Source organism: Apostichopus japonicus, chromosome 2, assembly GCF_037975245.1.
Source record: "Apostichopus japonicus isolate 1M-3 chromosome 2, ASM3797524v1, whole genome shotgun sequence".
Taxonomy (NCBI): Eukaryota; Metazoa; Echinodermata; class Holothuroidea; order Aspidochirotida; family Stichopodidae; genus Apostichopus; species Apostichopus japonicus.
The window spans coordinates 12,486,437-12,509,245 of record NC_092562.1 but is presented as its reverse complement, the minus strand read 5'-3'; the positions used below and the strand labels follow the sequence as shown (position 1 = coordinate 12,509,245).

At 37.3% G+C, this 22,809-nt stretch overlaps 2 protein-coding genes across 3 annotated transcripts; one reads left to right on the top strand and one right to left on the bottom strand.

The window, feature by feature from the left end:
* Nucleotides 1-42: 42 nt before the first annotated feature.
* On the top strand, nt 43-16,868 carry LOC139978433 (dnaJ homolog subfamily C member 21-like). 2 transcript variants are annotated; one of them, XM_071988656.1, is made up of 14 exons: nt 43-442; nt 1,822-1,950; nt 4,162-4,250; nt 4,769-4,894; nt 5,428-5,601; nt 6,787-6,837; nt 9,591-9,670; nt 10,293-10,411; nt 11,470-11,551; nt 12,027-12,203; nt 13,429-13,492; nt 14,268-14,479; nt 15,132-15,207; nt 15,899-16,868. In XM_071988656.1, exons 1-14 carry the CDS (start codon nt 337-339, stop codon nt 16,088-16,090), a joined length of 1,677 nt encoding a protein of 558 aa, XP_071844757.1. In that variant the 5' UTR covers nt 43-336; the 3' UTR covers nt 16,091-16,868. The 2 variants fall into 2 exon arrangements, with proteins under 2 accessions (XP_071844757.1, XP_071844766.1); XM_071988665.1 differs by lacking the exons at nt 43-442; nt 1,822-1,950; nt 4,162-4,250 and adding an exon at nt 4,349-4,414.
* Nucleotides 16,867-22,699, bottom strand: LOC139978474 (alpha-ketoglutarate-dependent dioxygenase alkB homolog 7, mitochondrial-like). Its single transcript, XM_071988740.1, has 4 exons — nt 22,088-22,699; nt 20,760-20,933; nt 19,679-19,803; nt 16,867-18,309 (listed from the first exon to the last, which is right to left on the bottom strand). Exons 1-4 carry the CDS (start codon nt 22,547-22,549, stop codon nt 18,177-18,179), a joined length of 894 nt encoding a protein of 297 aa, XP_071844841.1. The 5' UTR covers nt 22,550-22,699; the 3' UTR covers nt 16,867-18,176.
* Nucleotides 22,700-22,809: the final 110 nt, after the last annotated feature.

Here is a 22,809-nt window from a genome sequence, read left to right as displayed (position 1 = left end):
ATAACAAAAAAAATATATATCTTCATATACTCCATTGTATGCCTATAATCTCTCTGAACAATATGTGTATTTTAGCTTAGTATATCAATTTCAAGAGTATTTTGACGGACTTATAGCATATTATGATCAATACTATGAAATGATAACAAAATAGTTCAGACTAATTGTATACATCATTCAACATACATGATAAGCGCTTGATTACAATCCTCAGCTAGCGCATGTTGCATGTAAACACTGCCGAGATTGCAGAGAGTTAGGCAACAATCTCTCTGTGATACAGCCCTTCAGCAACTGAATTCATATAGAATCGTTTCGATAATCACTTTGAACATTATGGCTTCCATGAAATGCCATTATGAAGTTCTCCAGGTTGACAGAGATGCAGATGATACGAAACTGAAGAAAGCTTACCGAAAGTTGGCGTTAAAGTGGCATCCTGGTATGACAACTAACGTTAGGCCTAACTTACACTCAGTCGCGTATATGCAAAGCTATACTTAAGTAATGTAGGCCATGGCCTATAGGCCCTATGTCCAAATCGTCAGTGCTGGCAATTACTTTATTTAGGCCATAATTAGGCGCTATTTTGTGTTAAATTACCTACATATGCTAGACAGTTTGGCTATTCCTTTTAGAACTTTCAGATTGTACGTGTTCATGGGTCGTAATAATTAGGGTCAACAGGCCCATTTCACAACAACTCACGACAACTCAAGACAACAAGTTTAAAATACCATCAGATACAAAGGTAGTAATCAGAGTGTATCTGGGAACACGTTAAAACTGACTGGAACCATCGTGCATACATATTTTCCACGGGAAAAACTGTTTTTGTCATAAAAATCGTCAACTTTCTCCGTCCGTAGAATTGGACGACGTGATGCTATTGCGCTTGCGCAATGATATTAGACCTCACCATTACAATACAGATAAGTGCAATTTTTAAGTCAAGAATGGTGCCCACACACTTGTGTCAATGTAATGAACTCTTCATAATATAGTTTTATTTACATGTATTTCTTTGTTTCTTTCTTCATTTCTTTTGTTCCTGAACTCATTTTTCTGTCTCAATTTTTTTTTGTCCTTGTTTCCTTCTTTCTTTCTTTCATCATTGGTGCTTTCTTTCATCAACCCATCTGTTTATAGCTCCATGGTCAACCCACCCTACTGACACTGTACACAAAGGTAGTTCCCAAACACTAACACAAACCCATTCATATCATAATGGTGCGGTCCAAAGTCATTGCGCAAGCACAATAGCATCACGTCGTCCAATTCTACATACAGAGAAAGTTGACTATTTTTACGACATAAACAGATTTTCCTGTGAAAAATATGTATGCACGATGGTTTCAGGTAGTTTTAATCGTGTTTCCAGATACACTCTGATTACAACCATTGTATTTGATGGTATTTTTAACTTGTTGTCTTGAGTTGTCGTGAGTTGTCGTGAAATGGGCCTGTTGTTGTAGCTAATTAGTATGACCGCTGTTCATTATATTTGCATAAACTAACAAAAGGTAGAGTGAATTCTGGAATTCTTTCTTTACCTTCAGAAACTGTATTAATGTTATATTAAAAGGTTCAAGTAGTTGTATGGCATATATTGTGAAGATTCTGTCACGGAAATTGCCAAGAGATCCCTCAACACCCCAAAAATGTAGATGTGCATGTTTGTGTCATTAAAAATGAAACATATTGCAAAGGCTTAATAAATGCATCATAATTGGACCAACCATGCTACACTAACTTTGTGATGCTAGGACCACCAACGATTCCATACACAATTCAAACTCCAGATATCTTTGTATTTTATAGATAAGAACCCAGACAATATTGAGGAGAGCACAAAAGTGTTCGGTTTCATCCAGAAGGCCTATGAAGTTCTAAGTGATCCACAAGAGAGAGCTTGGTACGACAAGCACCGAGAAGCGATCATCAAAGGAGGTAATCTCAAACATTCTGGGTACTGTATCCCATCAATAGCTAACCATGGTAACATGAAATTCCCTTGTTCAGAGATACTTTTGGGTCATACTGTAAATTTTGATGCTTTAAAATCCCAGGTTATTAAAACAGTCTCTGTATATCTGAACTGGTAAGCTGGCACAACACTAGGCTTGCACGGTAAACCGGTTTTAGTACCGAAACCGGTTTTTTCCAACCGAATTTCGGTACTATTTTTTATTTTAAGAAAACCGAAAAACCGAAAAAACCGAAATGTGAATTGCAAATACTGGAAAAAACAATGTTTGTTGACTTTGGTTTCTCCTATTTACTGTTCTTTTTGCAATATGAAAGTAAATTGCAACAAGAGAAAGCTTTTCTGAAAGACGACATTGTCAGCTACGATCGGCACACGCCATAATCAGTGCTTGAGGGTGGATAGCTAGGCCTAACATTAGGCTATGCAGCCCTTATATGCGTGCATCAGTTAGGTACCTTGTAGTATTGAACTGACCTTGGTGGCCAACGTTAGTAGTTGTGAGAAGTACACACTCAAATGACAAGATGCAGTTCAAAATAAATTATATCCGACGTGTTTGTCCTCTTTGTTTTGTTCTTATTATTCAACTTCAATTTAATAGTAGAGGATATGGAGAAAATCTTTTCAAACACATTGATCACAGTTCGTGTTCAAAAAATGAACGTTAAAACTTGAAAGGTACATTGCGCAATCCACAATACCACACGACATGTACAGTCGCAGGAGGGGGGGCTCTGGGAGTTTAACAACTAAGAAGCAACAAATAACATTAGAACAATGAACAATCACGGGGGGGGGCTCTGAGTTTAACAACTAAGATGCAACAAGTAACTTTAGAACAATCACGGGGGGGGGGGGGCTCTGAGTTTAACAACTAAGATGCAACAAGTAACATTAGAACAATCACAGTCCATTATTCACAAGACACACCTGGCGTCATGCTTGAGTCAAGGAATATTAAAGGAGTAAAAATGTTGCATACATGGCTGGAAATTACAGATGTTGCTGTTGGGACAATTCTCCTTTGTACGCTAATAGATTTTATTTTCTTTGTAAGTTTCCTTTAAACATTTCTTCTTATCAGTTATCAGACAAGGCGTCTCTCAGTTGGTTTTTCGTTTGCGTTGAAGAACACATGTTTCCAACTTAAACGTTAACAATTTATATTCTTTGCCGACCTAATCCCCGCTTTTGCCAGGGATATTTTTCAACTTGTACTTGAAAGTGTAGACGGTAAATTCTCTTCACTCCTTGAAGAGAAATTTATTTTACCGCCAAGATACCACCCGCGAACATGGCTAAAGCCTCGTGCAATTTGGTACCTTCATTGGACCAATCATATTGTAAGGCATTTTTGTTTACGATCTTCAATTGGTCATAATGGGGTTTACGCTCGGCCCTCATCTCCGAAAATATAACATATAATATAACATTTAACATGAACGTGATATTTTTTTTCTGAACACGAATTTGAACTTCGTGAAGTACAGTAAACACAAGACAAACGATACGTGTACGTGATGTTAAAACTTTAAGAAAAAATTTTACTAACACATTTCTTTTCAACATATTTACTTCAGTTTAGTTAACGTGGGTTATAAAATGAGAGTCATGAAGGCAGTAACATTTCTTGAATTTATTCTTCTTATTTTTAACAATTTACTGCGAACGAACATACTTGAACACGCTGTTGGTAAAGCTTCAAAAATACGCATCTTAGCGATCGAGATTTGGATGTTTTCAATGCAATTTGGGAGGGGGAAAAAAACCGGTTTATGAGCCAGATTTGGTTTTTTGCTAGAGAAAAACCGGTTGTAAGTTTTCACGAAACCGTGCAAGCTTACACAACACCACTTTTTTTATTTCCTTTTTTAAATTCCAATACAAGAAATCTACTGTTACAGGGCTACTCAGTGCTTGAAAAATTCTATATGCTGGATGCCCGGGCTCCTTGTTTACCATATTCGAAAAATCTAACCACTTAATTATTCCCTAGTATTCCTATTGAAGTGGGCCGTATATCAGTATTGGCTTTTTTTAATCATGTAACTTAAGTAAGTCATGATATGCAATACACAGACTTCTTCAGTGAAACAAATGTTTAACCTTTCAAGGAAATCCTCCTTGAAGAATTTCTTGTAATTCATTTGGATGTTTTTGTCTCTCGAAAGGTTTTGGGGATGATTACCAAGATGACTTCATCAACATCATGCCATACTTCAGTTCCTCGGCATATAGCGGATTTGATGACAGTGACCAGGTAAATATATTTAAGTGACTTCATCAACATCATGCCATACTTCAGTTCCTCGGCATATAGTGGATTTGATGACAGTGACCAGGTAAATATATTTAAGTGACTTCATCAACATCATGCCATACTTCAGTTACTCAGAATATAGCGGATTTGATGACAGTGACCAGGTAAATATATTTAAGTGACTTCATCAACATCATGCCATACTTCAGTTACTCAGAATATAGCAGATTTGATGACAGTGACCAGGTAAATATATTTAAGTCCCTTCATCAACATCATGCCATACATCAGTTCCTCGGTATATAGCGGTTTTGATGACGGTGTCCAGGTAAATTAATTTTAAACTACAATCTAAAGGAAATTTTTACTAAATGTCCATCTCCACTTCATCCTTAAAAAGGATTTAACTTTACAACTCAGTTTGGATGTTGCAGATTTGCTTAAACCAGAGAGAATGACACTATAAGTTATAAAAACACTATCAACAGCTTTATCTCTCTTCTGTTGTAATTATTCAGGGTTTCTACTCTGTTTATACTGACGTATTTAGTAAGATCGCAGAAGAGGACAAACGGTACAAAGAAGAAGATGACAGTGACTATGAAGTTCCTACATTTGGCAATTCTACAAGTGATTATGAAGAAGTGAGTTTAAATTGAGAAACACTCTCACAGATACCAATCATGAAAGAATCAGTACCTTGATAGTCGGTCTGCCATGATAGTGGGCCCTGAAGTTATTGGGCATACCTGACCTACTTTTGTGGAGCATTTAGAGCAGGGTTTCCCAAACTTTATCCCCCCCACAAACCCCCTGTGGATGTCAGAGTTGTCCACAAACCCCCAACTGTTGCTGTCAAGAGAGTCCCTGCCATTGTTCTAAAGAGTCACTCGAATCACTTAAGTCACTGAAAATTGTAAATGTGAAGTGAATTGATGAAGGCTTTTTTTTTCATAAATTTTTACATAGAGGTAATACAGTGTCTCCAGTCTATCACTTGACTCGACTAAAAAGGTAAAATGATTTGACTCATTACAGCTGTTGCTCCTCAAAACCTATCAAAAAATATCATGTATCAGGTGAATGATATGTTAATGACATTTGCTCGGTGTTTTGTTTTTCTTTCTACTCTTAACTTTTCTATCTGTTTTTTAACCTCAATGTCCTTCACTTTCAGGTGGTTCAGCCATTCTACAATTACTGGCTGAGTTACTTCACATCCAGATCGTTCGTCTGGGTGGAGCAGTACGATACGAGACAGGCGGCAAACGGGAAGATGTCAAAACTGATGGAGAAAGAAAACAAGAAGATCAGAGATGCAGGAAAGAAGGAATGGAATGAACAAGTCAGAGTGAGTCTCCGGTTTTGATAGTTTTGACAGGCTTTCCCCGATGAATATCAATACTATACTATGTAGATACCACAGCAGATGCCACAGAAATGATGGCACGTATCGATGGGGGCTTTCTCAATGGTAAATTAGAAAGATAAATCAAGTGGGCTGTGATAGACAGACATGGTCGACCAAATTGTGTGAAGGTTACGGATTTTGAGTGAAATCAATTAATGGAGATTTTTCACATGAGATAATTATGTGGAGATTATATATCAGTCTCTTATGGACCAGTAAGTGGACTTGTAAACTCTTTCTTGGAAAGAAGTTACAGAAAAATTTGAATCATTAAAAATAATGCAATCAAGGCAATGAAATATGGAAGAACATTCTGGAGTATTTCTACTTAAAATATGAAATACCAAGAAAGATTTCATGTGAAAAAGAGATGACATTTTCTTTAGCAATAAATGGCTACATTTGCTCCTTATTATTGTTTAAAGTGGCTTTGTGTTTTAACAGCAAGCTGTACATCATTGTGCTTCTTGCCAAGAAAAAAGTCTGTAGGGAAATATGTGTTGTTAGTTTGATATGGTAGTGAGACAACAGGCTGGAAACCTTGAAAAAGTCATATTTCTGGGATAATAATTCATTGAGGACATACTATTACTGGAGCCTATAAAACACTTTTGGAGCTGTTATAATAATAATAATAATAATCAGGTACTAGTTATTTTGATGACGAATGTGGTAGAAGCCCGCAAAGGCTTATGGATTACAACTTTCATGTCGGGTGGCTTCCAATTCAACATTTTAACTCAAATTTAGAATCTTTTCAAGTTAGAAAGTCATTTCAGATGGGAAAACTGTAGATTGCTCTTGAATGAAAACCCCACCCTACTATGATCTGGCCAGGGATCAAACCAAACAAACCATGAACCAAATCAAACCACGAACCTCCTAATTGCTAAGCCTCATTGCTTCAAATGCCACTGCCTTTATCCACTTGGCCACAGCACCTGTTACATGTTACATGAAGGTTTAGCCTTATTTGCATACAACAAATGAGGGGAGCAAGAGTAGAAGGGGGAGGGGTGGGGTTGTTGTCTTCCTAACAAGTGGTTACCAACTATTTGTGCCTATTTTGTGAAACAAGATGTGGAACAATGTATTAATCATATTGTTAATTATCTCCTCTTACAGCAACTGGTGTCCTTTGCTAGAAAACGTGATAAGAGAGTACAAGCCAGAAAGGTTGGTAACTTTTTGTTTGACTCACAAGTAGAACATGTTTAATTTTGGCTGGTTAATACATTGGGACGTCATCCATAAAATGTCCAAGACTTTTCTAGATGTTTTTGAAAATGTTTTCATAATCAGGGGCGGATCCAGGATTTTGAGAAAGGGGGGGCCGACATCCCGATGGTAGCACTTTAGTAATCTGCGTCCTGGGGGAGGGGTCTAGGGGAGGGGCCCCCTCCCCCTTGGAAATTTTTGGTTAATTGTGAGTGCTTAGATGCAAAATGGTGAAACATTTCGCCAAAAACTAGAAAACCAGAAACGTTGCAGACACGCTTTTTTGGGCACATATTTTTTCTCGATAGACACATATTTAAGAACGCTCAACAGTGCATGTACAATGCATACACTATTATTGCGTCGATTCGTTTTTTTCTTTTGCGCGAAAATTATGAGGCCAGATTCACCCCAAGAAAAAACATAAAACAAGATATGTTCAATGAGATAATTATGATATACTTATTAATGAAAGGGGGGTGTAGGCGGTTTTACACTATCTAACGCAACAAATTTGATTTGCCGACGGATCTGGAAGTGGTGACTGAAATGGGGGAGGGGTCTAAGGGGAGGGGGTTCCCCTCCCTTTGGAAAATTTTTAGTTTTGAAACGTCCTCAGATGCAATGTGGTGTATATTTTAAGTCAAATTTGATTTGCCGACGGATCTGGAAGTGGTGACTGAAATGGGGGAGGGGTCTAAGGGGAGGGGGTGTCCCCCTCCCCTTTGGAAAATTTTTAGTTTTGAAACGTCCTAAGATGCAATCTGGTGCATATTTTAAGTCAAATTTGATTTGCCGACGGATCTGGAAGTGGTGACTGAAATGGGGGAGGGGTCTAAGGGGAGGGGGTGTCCCCCTCCCCTTTGGAAAATTTTTAGTTTTGAAACGTCCTTAGATGCAATCTGGTGCATATTTTAAGTCAAATTTGGCACCGTAGAATTTCCATTTCGATATTATTTTTATGGCAGTCGGCAGAAGAAGAATTAATTGGGACCAATTATCGAACTGTGTTTTCTCTTCAACCGATCGTTGAAATAGTGAAACTTCGTGATGAAAATGTTCAGAAAACTTTCCGGTAATGAGAAATAACAACATTCATTGATATACAAGCGAGAAACGTTAAAAATTGTGTACAATTCGTGAGCCGTGCCCTTAAGTTTTCCACGGAGAACGAATGACATCTGCGATGACGTCATTCTGAACAGAGGATAATAACAACACGTTGCACACGATAGCACGACTCATGGGCTACGGCCTATACGGAAGCCTTTAATTCCATTTCTTTCACTGAGTTGCCGGCGATTCTGGCACTCGCTTAGCTGAGCCTGGCTACAGTAGCTATACTGACGGCCGTGACATTATCAGTTATTTGCCGAGAGGTTTTTAGCTTGCAGGCGTCGGGTGATTGGATTGGTGAATGGTTTATCAGATGAAGAACAGGAAAATCGAAATAACCGATAAAGAAGCTCCGTTCTCCTTTTCTCTATTCAGCTTTCCTTCTTTCTTCCCCTTCCGCTCTCTTCACCTTTTCTCCTTTTGCCGACAGACCCAAAATTTGCCGACAGCGACCAAATTATTATATACACTACCCACCCCCCCCTCGCTCGCTACGCCCCTGCACGCGGAATTATCCAAACTGTTTCCAAAAGAACCGATTCTAGCCTATACAAAAGGGCCCAAAATCTCAAAGGTTTACTTGTTAACTCAAGGTTTCATATTAACGAAGAATCAGCTGACTCTCAAGGTTCACACGAAGCTCTTTTAGATGCTCTTATAGCTGCACTATGAGTCCATAAAAACTCGTGCACAGAAAATAGATGCATTTTGAGAACGAGACGCCCAGGCCGAATATAAAATATTCAAAGGCTACTACTGATGAAGCTCCTCCTATAAAGTTTGAGAGCAGAAACCGGTCTAGTTGGTCATAAGAACCTACACTAGTCTCTCCTACTATTAACAGTACACTCAATTCACCTAATAGGTGCAATTATGTTTCACCACGAGGAGCATGCTATAAGTTCATGTTCCTTGGGTCCTCCCTTAAAAATACTTCAGGTTCTTGGCGACTATGTTGCGTTAGATAGTGTAAAACCGCCTACACCCCGTTTCATTCAGATAATTATGATATACTTGCTAACTGTGCATTGATTTTCCCTGACAGTAATAGTCAGCACTATAGTACTGAGCCGTATCTAATTAATATGTGATGTCGCGTAGGCCTGGTAATTGCCTTAGTTTCAAATTTGGAATAAAAACGATCGCGTTTCAGGGAAGAGCAGCTGGATATATAGGCTTTTCTTTCACCAAGTTATGCCTATTAGGAATTTGAAGTACTCCCACATAAAAAAACGCAACTGATTTCCAAAAAGGGGGGGCCGGGGCCGGGTCGGCCCCCCCCTGGATCCGCCCCTGATAATACTTATGTTGATAAGAGTTTATATCTTTATTTATGGGTAGCTTTGTCTATGATGGCTTTCTCAAACTTTTCATAATCATAAGTCTTGCATGTGGTGAACACAGCCAAACAAAAATTAGAGTTACGATGAAGTATTTATAACAGAATTACGATTGTTGAAGGACTTTGACTAAAGTGAATTTAGATCCATCTGGCATAGACCACAAAGGGAAACTTTCATCCATGGAATGGAGAAAGTTGGTGTACCTGTAAGTATTGCATGTCATAAATATTCTTGATCCTTTGAATTCTCTAGAGGCAAATGGAGGAGAAAGCAGCAGAGACTGCCAGGAAAAATGCAGAAAGACTGGAGAAGCAACGAATAGAGAGAGCCAAGTAAGATGCATGCCTCTGCATTGGTGTTATAACTGTTGTTGGACCGTCCAATAAAGTCAGTCAATTTGGAAAGGGAGATAAACATCTCTGGTGTGCAATTGCCTCAATTTACAATTGGTACCCCTAATTTTAAGGCCCTACAAAGTGCTCATTTTACAGGTCTGGGTTGATAGGGTATAGGAAGCCAAGAGAATAGATATATTGACACAGCAGTAGCTGGGGGCTGAGATACATCAAGTTAAGAGTTTGAGCTGGAAAGCATGTTAACGTGAGGTTTAAAGCTGAGTCAAGGAGCTACACTTTGAAGAATAAAACACATTTATAGAGATTCTGGATCTCATTAAGCCACAGTTTTGTAACAGTAATCCTAATCATGCAAATATCATCTCTAGTTTGGTCAAGTTTAATGGTTCTTGTTCTGCCTACAGATCTGAAGCTTAATATCTGAGGCTGTGTTTTTAATTGGTAAAGGAAATATATCCATTGAACCAATGGTGATCTTTGTCAAGATCATAGAGGGTTATTTTGCTTTTTTGTTTTCAAATACTAATTTAATAACTGATCAACGTGAAATGTTTTAGCGTAACATTCCTCTCTAGAAGGTTTACCTGCTTTATTTCAGAAAAGTTCATGAATATATCAGCAAAGGTCAAAAAGCCATGGACGAACTCGAAGCCGATTTCCAGCAGATGGAGAGAGACATGGCCGCTGAGTATGGCGATTCACTTAGCGAGGAAAGTGGTAGGCATTGTGATATTTTGGTATTTCCTGGCTTGGGTAATTGGTGATATATTTCTTATAGACTCTCATACATTGAGAGCGTGGTGGCCAATTGGCTAAGGCGTCGGACTTGTGATCCAAGGATTGCTGGTTCGATTCCTGCCTAGTTGTGTCCTTGGGCAAGATGCTTTATCTCACTTGCCTCTCTTCACCCAGGGGTTAAATGAGGTAACTTGTCATTGGGCGCAGTATATAACTGCTGCCGACTGGAGGGTTTGTCTCTGGGACAGGTTATCATTGACCAGGGATAATATAACGTCTGTAAAGCACTTGGAGACCTATCGCTGGTATAAAGCGCTATATAAAAAAAATTAAAAAAGAAAATACATATTTTTATTCATTCTATTGTTAGTAATTAGTCTTTGAGTTATTGCCATTACTACATTGACTCAAAGACGTACAAATTTTCAATATTTCTTTACACCTTTCTTGGCAGATTGTGACATATTTTCTTACATGGTTTGCTACATTGTTCCATCATTCATTCATTAATTAAAGCTATGCATCTCTTATTACATTGATCACTGTCATTTCTGTAAGATATTTGTTGTTTTTGCATGTCATAACATTTTGACATGAAATGGAATAATTTCTCCTATTGGGGTGTAAAACTTCTTAGCCAGTCACACTAATAAATCGATAGGTTAAAAGTGTTTTAAATGCATAATTTTCGTAGATAAATAGGTTCTAATGTAACTGTAATTTCTGACATTATTTCTTGCATAGTTACATATTTTATTTATTTTCTCAGTTAGATTTTCAGAGTTGCATTCTTCCGACTGCTTCCATTTCCTACTTTAAACTCTTCATATTGTAAGTCATTTCTGTAAAAGATATGAGTTTCTTTGTGTTAGTTTGGCACAAATATCTTTTTCAGACTATTTCAGACTTTTTCAGACTATTTTCAAGTCTGTTTGGCAGAAGTGCAGTAAATATGTCATCACTTCATGAAGATGTGTTTCCTCATCAACACTCATCACCTTTAAACTATGTCTATGACCATTTGATCTTTGTTGCAGATTCCGAGGAATCATCAGAGAATGATAAGGTCAATGACCTCTACTGCGTCGCATGTAATAAAGCCTTCAGGAGCCAAAAGGCGTAAGTATGTTTTACCTCTAACCGAGAGAAAGGTGTAAACCTAACATAGGAGGTAATTTTGTAGGATGGTTTCAAGAGTAGAAAGGAGATGAGAGGAGCAAGAAGGGGGCACAAGCTGATTGGAAGGGTTGAGAGGTCAGCAAGACGAAACTGGTCTTGAACTTTACAGAGAATGCCAAAGAAGGTGTAATGAGGTGGAATTGCTAACAGTGGGTGGCGTGTCTAGGAGGATAGCTGAACGATAGTACAATATTGATGTTAAATGTCAAATACAACATGATGTTGGGGATATTAAACCACATTTTCATTTGATCTTTAACAAAAAAGCAATGAAGCACCATTTCAGAATCATGATTGCTCATAAAAAAACAGTGACAATTTTCTGTGAATGAAGAATGTATACTTATAGTGATTGAAGCTAGTTTTCCTGCAGCTTTTTGAAAAACAAACCAAAAATCCAAAATCTTCCCTACAGTTTCCTAAATCATGAAAACTCTAAAAGGCACAAAGAAAATGTAGCAGCTCTTAGACAAGAGCTGGAGAACGAAGAACAAGGAAGAGCAAAACAGAGGGATGAGGAAGATGGCGAGAAAAGCAGAGGAGAGGAGGATGGAGAAGAAGAACCTGTGGAACAAGAAGAAAGTAAACAAAAGTAAGATATGAAAACCATCGTGAATAATATAGTTTTGATGCATTGTGTATTATCTGCATTTGACAGACAGTTGGGACAATTCTGTAATGCCAATACTAAACTAAACTGTCCACTCATATATGCTTCAATGCACTCCTACCGACAGTATGAACAGTTTCTTACCTATATCTAATAGAAAAAAGATGTTCATACTGTCAGTACAAGTGCTTTGAAGCAGGACATGGAAGTAGAGTGAATAAGAATTGTCCCAAGTGGGTGGGGTTTGATGAAGGTAATATTTTCTATAAGCTACCTTGCCAGCCACAAAAATCTTGCATGTTGTGCCGTATTACTTACACAAATGATAAAGAGTGTTGTGTGCTTTATTGTGGTCAGGAGTGATCAAGTGCAGGGCAAATTATTAATGTCCGAGAAGACCAAAAGTGTGACCACCAAACTCAGCTTTGGTAGTCGTCCAACAGACGAGTTGTTGCTTACATCTAATTCAAATATCATTGAAACTTAATATCCAACATGCAAGGGTAGTCTACAGCAAAGGGTCCTCAATTAATTTTCTCTTAAATGGCCAGAGAAAAGCAGTGGCTGGAACAAAGGGCCAAACAGAATCAAAATCTCACCTTTCCAAGAGTGAGCAATGTTCAGGGTTTGCCCTTTGGGTGCGCAAGTCTGAGGTCTTAATGGATGGCCTGAGTAGCCATTTAGTGCCAGATTGTGTTTGTGCCATCCAGATTGCAACCTGTTGTGGGTCGGATCTGGCCTGCTGGCCATCTTTTGAGAATCACATGATTTAGAGTAACATGTTGCACATAATAACATGATCATTCTCTGCATTCTACTTTGTCTACTGGCAACTAGTGAATACTTCTGTGAGGAAGTTAGTTTGTTGTGCCCAAAATGGTGCGACTAGCTTGAACAAGTTGAACTCCATCCCAGCTCTTACATGCAGGTTTTCTTGGCCTTGGTACATTTGCAAAAAGATAAAGGGTTGAAGAATCTACGCTAGGGATTGGTATACATTTTGAAAAGCAAGTTTCAAAAGGGTTTCTTCAATAGATCTAGCATATCCTCCAAATCAGGTCTCTTGAATTCCACTTTGAATGTCATTACTACAAAGGTATATCTCTACACAAGTGGTATATATCTGTTGAAAAATGACCATTTGGAAGATTTATAACTGTGAATAATGCATGCTATATTCCTGATGAATAATTTCCATATTTTGAAGGTTATCAAAGAAGCAGAAGAAGAAAAGAAGACAACAGAAGAAAATGCAAAGTGCTCTTGAGGACGTAAGTAATATCTCTAAAGACTCCAAAGTACAGACATTCTGTCAATCAGGGATCAAAAGGTTATTCTTCTCGACTCAGTTTTTATCTATTCTTTCATTATTTCTTAGGTCAGTTGTCTGCATATTAGAAATAGGAAATTAATGTTTTGTTGGAAAATTGAACCTTACAACATCGTGCACACTAGTAGCAGTCTCTGTTAGGACTGAGAATCACCAACAACTACTGGCTGCCTTCTTGATAGAAACTAAGATACAGGTGTTGTTTTAGTAATAACTTCTTTTGGTGTCCTTGTGTCCAATGTGTGGTGAGAATCGGTACTCGCGTTGAATTAACTTCATGGTAAATTGCTTGTATCTAGATCTGGTGGCTTTGTGCAGTGATCAAGGAGACAATGTAATAGTGTGATAGTATGCTATGAATATTCATGATACACCTGCTTTGATTGCTATATGTTATGTAATCGGACTTGAGGGTGCAGAAAGAAGAAAATTTCTCAACAGTATAAACTGGGATAAATTTTAATGGTAGTCCAAAACTCTTAGGAGACCAAATCTCTCCTACAGTGTACATCTTGGTCATTGTGATTTTTGCAAAATATTTGTGGACAATTTGTTGTTTAGACAATGGATAAGTAAGGTCTGGTACTCTGGTTGTCCAGTATTTATACTTAATGGGCAGTCACTCAATTGTCTTCACATTAAGTTAGAAGTCTTTATACTGCATGTATATTATATCAAGTTATAACTGCATAAACTGTTTCTTGGGTTTCAAGCAGGCCATGGATCAAGAAGAAGAAAGTCCAGCTCCTTTACAAGAAGGAGAAGACATTGCCTCGAAACTCTCAGAGAAACTCACTTTAGATAGTCAAGAAAAACCCCAAGAGGAGACAAATGGCATAGACTCAGCAGTCAAACATGGTGACGAGACTGTCGTCACGGAAACCACAGAGCAGGAGACGACAGAAAAGGAACCAGCTGAGAGTATACAGTAAGTAGCTCATGGCTTGAAAAGTTTGTTGACACTGTTTTCTTTATGTGCATGCTTAATGTGCAAAAACTCATTTGATAATAGTCTGGGTGAGGAAATTTCCAGAAAAATCAGATGGAAATTTCAATTACCAGCTAATTAATACGTGCTCAATTGAAAAGCCAACAAGGGTGTCTTAGTTTGAATAACTGCAATCTTGTTCACTGTAAATTGGCAACTTTTGTTAACTTGCAACCAAATTGAAACCATTGCTATAATAAATGTACGTTATCTTCTTGATGACTAAACGTGATAGAGAAAATGTGATAGAGCACTAGTAACTTCGTTCTGCTTTGTCTCTCTTCATTTGAGCACTGACAAGTCTGACCGTAACTAAACTTAACAGCATTATGTTATTGATTTCATTGTTTTTTCTCCCTCATAGCAACAAATCCCCATTTTTTTTTTCTTTCTTTTTTCCTATGGATACACTCACTGTAAGCTTAAAAGAAATAGCTGTTTGCTTGTTAGTTTGTTATTTGTTTTGGAGGGCTTGATTCTTCAGCTGTTTGCTTTGCACTTTCCAAGTATTTTATTTGCTATGTCCATTTATGATATTCTGTACACCTTTTTAGTTTTAATTACCTTCATTTTGTCCAATATTTCATTGCAGAAGGCCTAAATCTAAAACCAAGAAACCCAAGGTAAATCAGGCAACTGTAAAGAAAGTACCTGTTTCTTCTAATCAGGTGAGATACAACAAACTATTTATTTCAAAATGTGTTTTTTTTTTTCTTTCTAAAACTCACTAAATTACCGATCAGTATGCAACTTACAGCCCAACCTTATAGCTGTAATGTAATGTAAATATATTCTTAAAAGGCGCATTACATGTAAAAACATCTCAACACGTCGTACAACATAGCTGTATGATTGCGGTGTATATTATTAACCATACCTGAGTCCAGCGTTGATTTCCAAGAAAATATATTTCAACTTTATTTCAATTATTGCAACAGATATAACAGTATAAATAAGACTATGTGACTATGTTGTAATGATGCAAAGAATGACAATGACAATATATTGTTATATACAGAATGGTTGGGGAGATTCACTGGAAAACTACTGAAAGCTCGTTTTTGTGAACCCCCACCATAATTATCATTTACATTAATGAAGGGGGTTCTTCAAGGTTGGATAGCAATATAAAATTCACCCATTCCCTCACTAGTTATTGAAGCCAAACTACACACAACAAAAGATGGCATAAGAAGGTATAAATAAAGGGAAGCAAATACAAGGTTTGAGAAATTTCAGATTATGAAGAGTAAGAGACATTACACAGTAAGTTTAACATTGGAAGGAGTTCTGAATTACAGGTAGCCTAATTTCATTAATATATAATTTGATGTTTTTGTTACATTTGTTTTGTTACAGGATGTTTTATTGTGCAATGTATGTCAACACGAGTTTCCCACCAGGAACAAGCTGTTCAACCACATCAAATCAACGGGACACGCTCTGCAAGTAACAGCCAAAACGAACAGTAACGGATCAGTCGACACGGGCGGGAAGAAAGGAAAGAGGAAAGGAAAAAGAAATTGGGGACAGAGCGATGGCATAGAATGAAAATAAAGGTGGCAGAAAAACGGTGGAGACTACAAAATGGTGCGATACATGTACAACATGTAACAGGATGCAAAACAGCTGACAGTAGCAGCCCCATGGAAGCTAGAGAGAAGCACGAAGGGGGAAAAGATATGGAGAATAGAATGGAGTTGAATGAAACATGCTATTACCAGAAAGATAAGGCATGTGTCATGTGTGGACATGAACATGTGACACACCTTGCCTGTATCAGCAGATGCTGTCAGTTGTGACTCAGATTACACAAAAGCTAAATGATGAGTTTGGTATTCACTAATATCTGGAAAGCTACAGGTACAGCCACCTAACCCTATTTATTAATCAGGCTTGAAGTGGGGGGAAGGGGGTGGAGGAGGGGGAGTATTAGATAATAGGTTAAATACATAGGGAAACAATATTGAGATAAGTGACCTGTAACATTCACCACAAGGGCAGACTAACAAGGTGATACTAATGTATTGTGAAGTGTGTTATGGATTATTAAATATTTATCATCGTCAGAGCAGCAAGTCAATCCCCTTTTGACCTAATGAGACACAAAATTTGATCTAAGTAGCATCTGAAAGACAGCTGTGCAGGAGTTGTTATTAAATTGTTGAACATGAAATGGAGGGTGGAGGTGATGGAAGTAGCTGACTGTTATTATGGCATATGAAATGTTTAACATGCAGACTGGAATCTGAACACATTATTGCAATAAGGATGTGTCATTGCTTAAGTTTTATGAATGGAAAAAAAATACAAGAGATGAAAAAATGTTTGATGTGTGTCATTATCTTTAATGTGTTTGCTATATTTTCGTATTCACTTTCACAGTTTAAAAAGAGATCAATAAGTATAAACTCTCATGTGTAAAAAGTTAACCTAATATCTCTAAAACAGTCCAGTATACACACAATTGCATACAACTTTTTCAGACTTACTTTTTGTAAAAGAAAATGCTTAGATTGGATTACAGACTTTTTGAGTTACAGACTAAAAGGAATAGTTTCCTAACAATCATGGCAAGTTAAGATAAATTTGGGACAATTGTCCTTGGATATATTTTTAGACACACTCTAAAGTCTGTATTTTGGAATTTGGACTAACAATATTTCTAAAGAATTTTGTAAAGATTCTAAGGAGATAATGCCTAACAGTCTGCCTGCTAGACTCTGTTATTCAGCCATTTTATTTGATGATGATGCTCATCAGGTATTTTTACTTATTCCACACAAGGTCAAAGTAGAACAGAAGAAAGTTAACGGCACCGTTGGAATATAATGAATTATAACCTATCAACAATTATTTGTCATACAAGTTCTCTACATGCGTGACTTGATGGCATCCAGCACATATCTTGTAGTTGTACCATTTACTTACTTGCACTTAATAATCACTGCAGAACATCAAAAACATACGATGAAATTTTTCTTCCCCTGCTCAAATGTCACCTTATTCCAGCATCTTTTAAAACATCATCCAAATAAGAGTAAAAATTTTGTAGAAAGAGTGATCAGGTTGTCCTTTGGGTCATTAACCAGTCAAATGGTCGAATACAGATCCCAGCTTACAATAGACACCAGTCTGTCTACGACTATTATAGTATTGATAAACTAATACAAGGATAAAGGTCATTGTGTATTGCATCCACATCTAAATATGATCAATAGAAGCTTAAAGGGACATTCCAGTAGCATCTCATTGCCCATGTTTGAAATGCCTGTACTTTTGCACACCCTAGTAGCGAATAAAGTACAAAAGCACTCAAAAGTGAATCCACAGAAATGAGAAACTTTCACTCCGTCCTCCAAATTCTTCATCAATATTTGAGAAGGGTCAAGGAAAAGAAATGTCCCAGTGAATAAACATGCTTTTTATTTCATTGATAGTGCAGTAAAGAAAAAATTCCATTTTGTGAATCTTGACCAGGTTAGTATATTTGAAGGTAATTACTAGAAGCAATACTATTGACATTTTAAAGGAAGCCAGACAGGATGAGCGCCACCAGTGACTGTTACAATACTACTCCACATGTTGTAGTAAACTCTTCTGTGATTTGTCCAAAGGTGTTCCGCTTGCCTGCACCTCAACTGTGATCTTCTACTGGCTGATCACGAAACATGACTGAGACTCTACGTCCCTTGTTTACTTTCACGTCTCTTATATACGAATCCTCATCCCTGAGAATCTCATGGGTGTAGTCAAACCTTATCTGGTTTCTGAAAAGCATAATAATAATAGTGGAGAAAGGTAAGGTTAATGAATTCTACTGCCCTTCCTCCTCCTCTTTCTCTTCAGGCAGAGGAGGAAGACTTGCTGTCTCTCATAATGAGAGATGGAAAAAAGCATAGAGGACGAAACAGGAATTTGCCCACTTGATGTTTTAATGCAAAAGATCTGGCTCATTGCAACTGTCCTAATTGCTAATTTTGAAATGTAAATACAGGGTTCTGCCCAGGGTGGATTGAGTGCCGGCAGGACTGTCTAAGCGGAGCGCCACCATCGGTTGGCGCGGAGCATAGAAGAAAATTTTGGGTTTAGGAAACCCCATGATGGCCGGAAACGGCCCTTCCCGAGTATTCTGTACGAAGTGTTTCCCGAGTGTTTTGAGTATGTGTACTAGCTAGCTGGATAGTGCCTGTGTCTCGCGCGATAAAAATAGATATAAATGAAACTATCAAAAGTACGATTGGAAGTTGGAAACGGAAAACGGTCATTGGTCTGGAATGCGGAACTCTGGTAATATTTACTAAGTATGACACTGTGATGTGTTGGATATTTTGAACAGTTATGAACTGGATTTCCCCTAGTCTCAAACAAATTGTTTCTGTACGTTCGACCCTCCGGCTATGGAGCTGTTTTTTGGAGTTCCTATCGAAAATAAGTGCCGGTCGGAAACTCACTCAGGCAGATTGTGGCGGTCGGTAATTCAGCGTGCTGGTCGCGCCCGACCGGCGCCGACCGGCAGCGGCAGAACCCTGTAAATATCATTCAAATCAAACCCATCCTCCTAATTAGGCCTTTCAGTGTGAGATGCACTGCTAGTTTCTCAAATTCTAGATATTTTATTAGATGGCAAACTTGTAAAACTACCAAACTTGCAATCACAAAAGAAGATAATATGTCAAGATCAAACTCCTTAGATATTAAGTTACGAACCAGGTTAAGATTGATAAACAAGCAAGTTACATTACATACAAATGTAATGAAAAGACAGCAGAAGAATCTATTGTTTCTTGGTCTTGGTGTTTTAAATGAAATTTTTATTCATACTGTATAGATGTGTTAGTAAGGTCAACTAAACATGAATGTCATGAATGAACTATTGGGTGGCAAATTATTCTCCTATTCATTTTTATTACTGCCCCAATCTTCTGGCTATGCACTTGTCTGTATATGTGTCAGAAATGTGTAAATGCAATTTTTAACTTGATTGTTACAAACTTGTTATTAATTTATATCTGTTCTCTATTGGCTAGTCCATAACTGTTGTCGATGTTTTTTTAGATATTCAGAGTTTTTTCTTCTCTCTCAATCAGTTACCTTCAAGTTATTTGGTAAGTTACAAAAATAAAAATAAAATCTTACCTCATAATGTACAATGATCCTGCTGGTAACACAGCCTTCAGCCACAGTGTGCTGTCATCTTCCTTAACAAGTCTTAACACAGAAGGCGAGATGAGAGAGAGACCAGCAATAGTTGGCCCACAAAACTGTAAAGGAAACAAAGCAAGAGTTACTGTACATATAATTAAATCTACAACACTCTGGGTAAATTTTTAGGTGTTATCTATTATATATCATCATAATACTAGCTAGATGACTTAACATCTGGACAATCTGAACTACCCTTGGCTAACAAATGTATCAGAAATTGATCAGAACTACCAGTTTAAAGACTACATGGTTTATTGTAAACCATCCAGGCTGACCTGACAATTATACATAAACCTTGCTGAACAACCATCTATGCTGTTCCTGCAACCTCACAAAAGTTGTTGAAACACACTGACATGCTAAACAAGTTCAAAATCATTATGTTTCAAAACATTTTAGTTACTATAGAGAAGATGTTTCTAATGATCACTTTGAGAACCTATTTAATGGTCTATTGTCACTATTAGTGGAGAATAAAGATATTTTAATATTTCTATCAGACCTTAAATCTATTTACAAGTGGAACTTCAGGATAAAGTTGACATCAAGGTCCACTATTTAGGGCAAAGCATAATTCTTATAAGTTGGTTGCTTGAGTCAATCACACCCTACCTCTCCTCTACCCACATACGCATCACAAAATCTTGAAAATAGTTCTTCACCACTACATTTGCACTCTTTGGATTAGAAACAAGCAATTTCCATTATTAAAGGTTGTTCTGTCAATTAGGTGAGTAATGTAGGCAAGATAACAACATGGTGGAATTTCTCATAGAGGAGGTGAATTGGGATCAACCCTCTACATTCCTGTTACAAAAATCCACACATTTATCACATCATACTGAGCATGAATACCTGCTGTAATACCAGAGGCCAGAGCACCCATTGTCATAAAACAGCAATATGCACATGGTATTAAAATGCCAATTTAAAACTGTACAAATAGGATGAGCACAAACTTCACAGTGAGTGACCACAAACTTGACACATGCAATGGAAGATCTGTTCTTACCTTGACACTATCCACGTGTGCCTTGATATAGCCATTTGCTGCTAAATCAAGGACATGCACAAGAGGCAATTGGGTTGCTCCTTTAGTGAAAGCAGCATCTCTCACCCTCTGTAATATGTTTTCTGTGGCTAAACTCCATTTAGATTTCTCTGTCTCTCGATATCCATGTATTGCCTGCAATTATAATTGTGGTCAGGAAAATCAGCTATGTTCTTCAACAAACTTGGATGTATCCAGTGGGTCAGATTTGTTTATATGTAAATTTTGTTATTATAATTGTATCATACAGTATAATATAAATCGTATCATGTAAAATGCAAATGCTATAGTAGTACTATAGTGCAACCCAATTAATACATTATATTATACTATAGTTTTAGTTTGCTTTCAAAATGCACTAAAATATCGGTATCCAATCAAAACGTCCCTTTACCAAAACGTCCCCACTTTTTTAAGACCAACACGTCCCTGCTTTTTACCAAAACGTCCCTGCAGTCAAAACGTCCCTGTGAGTCAAAACGTCGCCGCTTTTATAATCAGTTGGAATGCAAGTGTGGATGTTTTTAGTTCAAATCAAAGAGCAAGGATAAGTATAGTTTAGGTTGAAAACAGTTTTTATGCGCGGGAAGTGCCTGGCCGTGACTATCGGTCACTATTGTTACCAAGGCATGCATGCATAACGTACAATTGTGCTAATGGTCTAAAACGGAACTAACCGCTTTTTAGGGGCCGAAACATGTATACTTAATTCTAAATATACATGCTCTCTGCTCAATATTTTCTATACTTCAAATGTCAAATATCAACAGGGGCACGTACCCGTGACAAAATTTTACTTCGTAAAATAAACGATAAGTGATTTCACTCAATTTAAAATATTATATAGATATATATATTGTATAGTATACGCATCCAAATTCTTTCTTGTATAATACTGTATTTTTTGTTTTCCTTAATTCGTTAAATCATTGAAAAACATATAGCCTATACCTTTTTCATACCAAATATAATTAAACGATATAGTCCTTCATGATTTATTTAGCGCCTGTAATCCAACTTGCATGCCGATAACTTAGCCAAATTATAACTTAAAATTAATATATATTCACAACTGTGAATGAATGTAATAGACAGGGACGTTTGACTTACATGGATGTTTTGACCAATGGGGACGTTTTGACAAACGGGGACATTTTGACCAAAAGCGGGGAGGTTTTGGTAAGGGGACGTTTTGACTGGTAAGCAAAATATCAGGTTTTACATAGTGTCAAAACTTGTTTTACTTCATTTTCCTTTTGTGAAGTACACACCTATAAAAAACAACTTACATTATCCCAATGATCATATTCATATCTGATTCCTCTGAAATGTTTGTCAATTTCCTTCAACAAGACTGTTTCTTCCTCATCACTTATGAAGTTAGGAATGACACAAAAGTTGTCTTTTGCCACTCCTGCGATGTTGTCACAACTGTATTCTATTGGTGGATTCAGTGTTGATATAGGACCAGGTCTATCCGTGTTCAACCTTGAAGTTTTTGCAAATGTCCTCGAGTGTAGTCGCAAAAGCGAACGTTTTAATTTGCTGGTCAGCATGGCTCTGGACATCGTGCACCTGCCATTAGCAACATTACAAGTACGATACTCATACTCAATTGGATATACTGTACCGTTGAAAGCGTTCGAACTATGTAAGTTTGAACAGTAGGATGTAACACTAGGCGTAATTATTGCTAGTAACAATTTTTTATTGCATGTACGAATTACTTGGAGACTTGCAATTGACGTCATAATTGAAATGGTTATTTAATAAAAGCTTAGGAAAATAATGAAACGATAAGACTCAACAAAGAAAGTCATTTGAGCAGTTTCAAAAGAAACCCAGGAATTCGTGTTCCAATCTTCTTTTTTCATTCCATGCGTAGCAGACGACGGACAGTCCTTATACTCTAACCACGTCAAGAGTAATCATTTTGTTATTATTTCATTAAAAATTATATTATGGTAAGTTGAAATGTATATATACCTTTTAAAAGTGTTTAATATAACTG

What these genes read in the sequence shown, in the direction of transcription:
- LOC139978433 (XM_071988656.1), top strand. Translation starts at nt 337, where the DNA reads ATGGCTTCCATGAAATGCCATTATGAAGTTCTCCAGGTTGACAGAGAT. An exon ending in AGAAGCGATCATCAAAGGAG is followed by an intron (nt 1,951 to 4,161) that starts GTAATCTCAAAC and finishes GTCTCTCGAAAG; the next exon opens with GTTTTGGGGATGATTACCAA. An exon ending in CAACGAATAGAGAGAGCCAA is followed by an intron (nt 9,671 to 10,292) that starts GTAAGATGCATG and finishes GCTTTATTTCAG; the next exon opens with AAAAGTTCATGAATATATCA.
- LOC139978474 (XM_071988740.1), bottom strand. Translation starts at nt 22,549, where the DNA reads ATGACGTCAATTGCAAGTCTCCAAGTAATTCGTACATGCAATAAAAAA. An exon ending in AATATGATCATTGGGATAAT is followed by an intron (nt 20,934 to 22,087) that starts GTAAGTTGTTTT and finishes TTATAATTGCAG; the next exon opens with GCAATACATGGATATCGAGA. An exon ending in GGATCATTGTACATTATGAG is followed by an intron (nt 18,310 to 19,678) that starts GTAAGATTTTAT and finishes TATGCTTTTCAG; the next exon opens with AAACCAGATAAGGTTTGACT.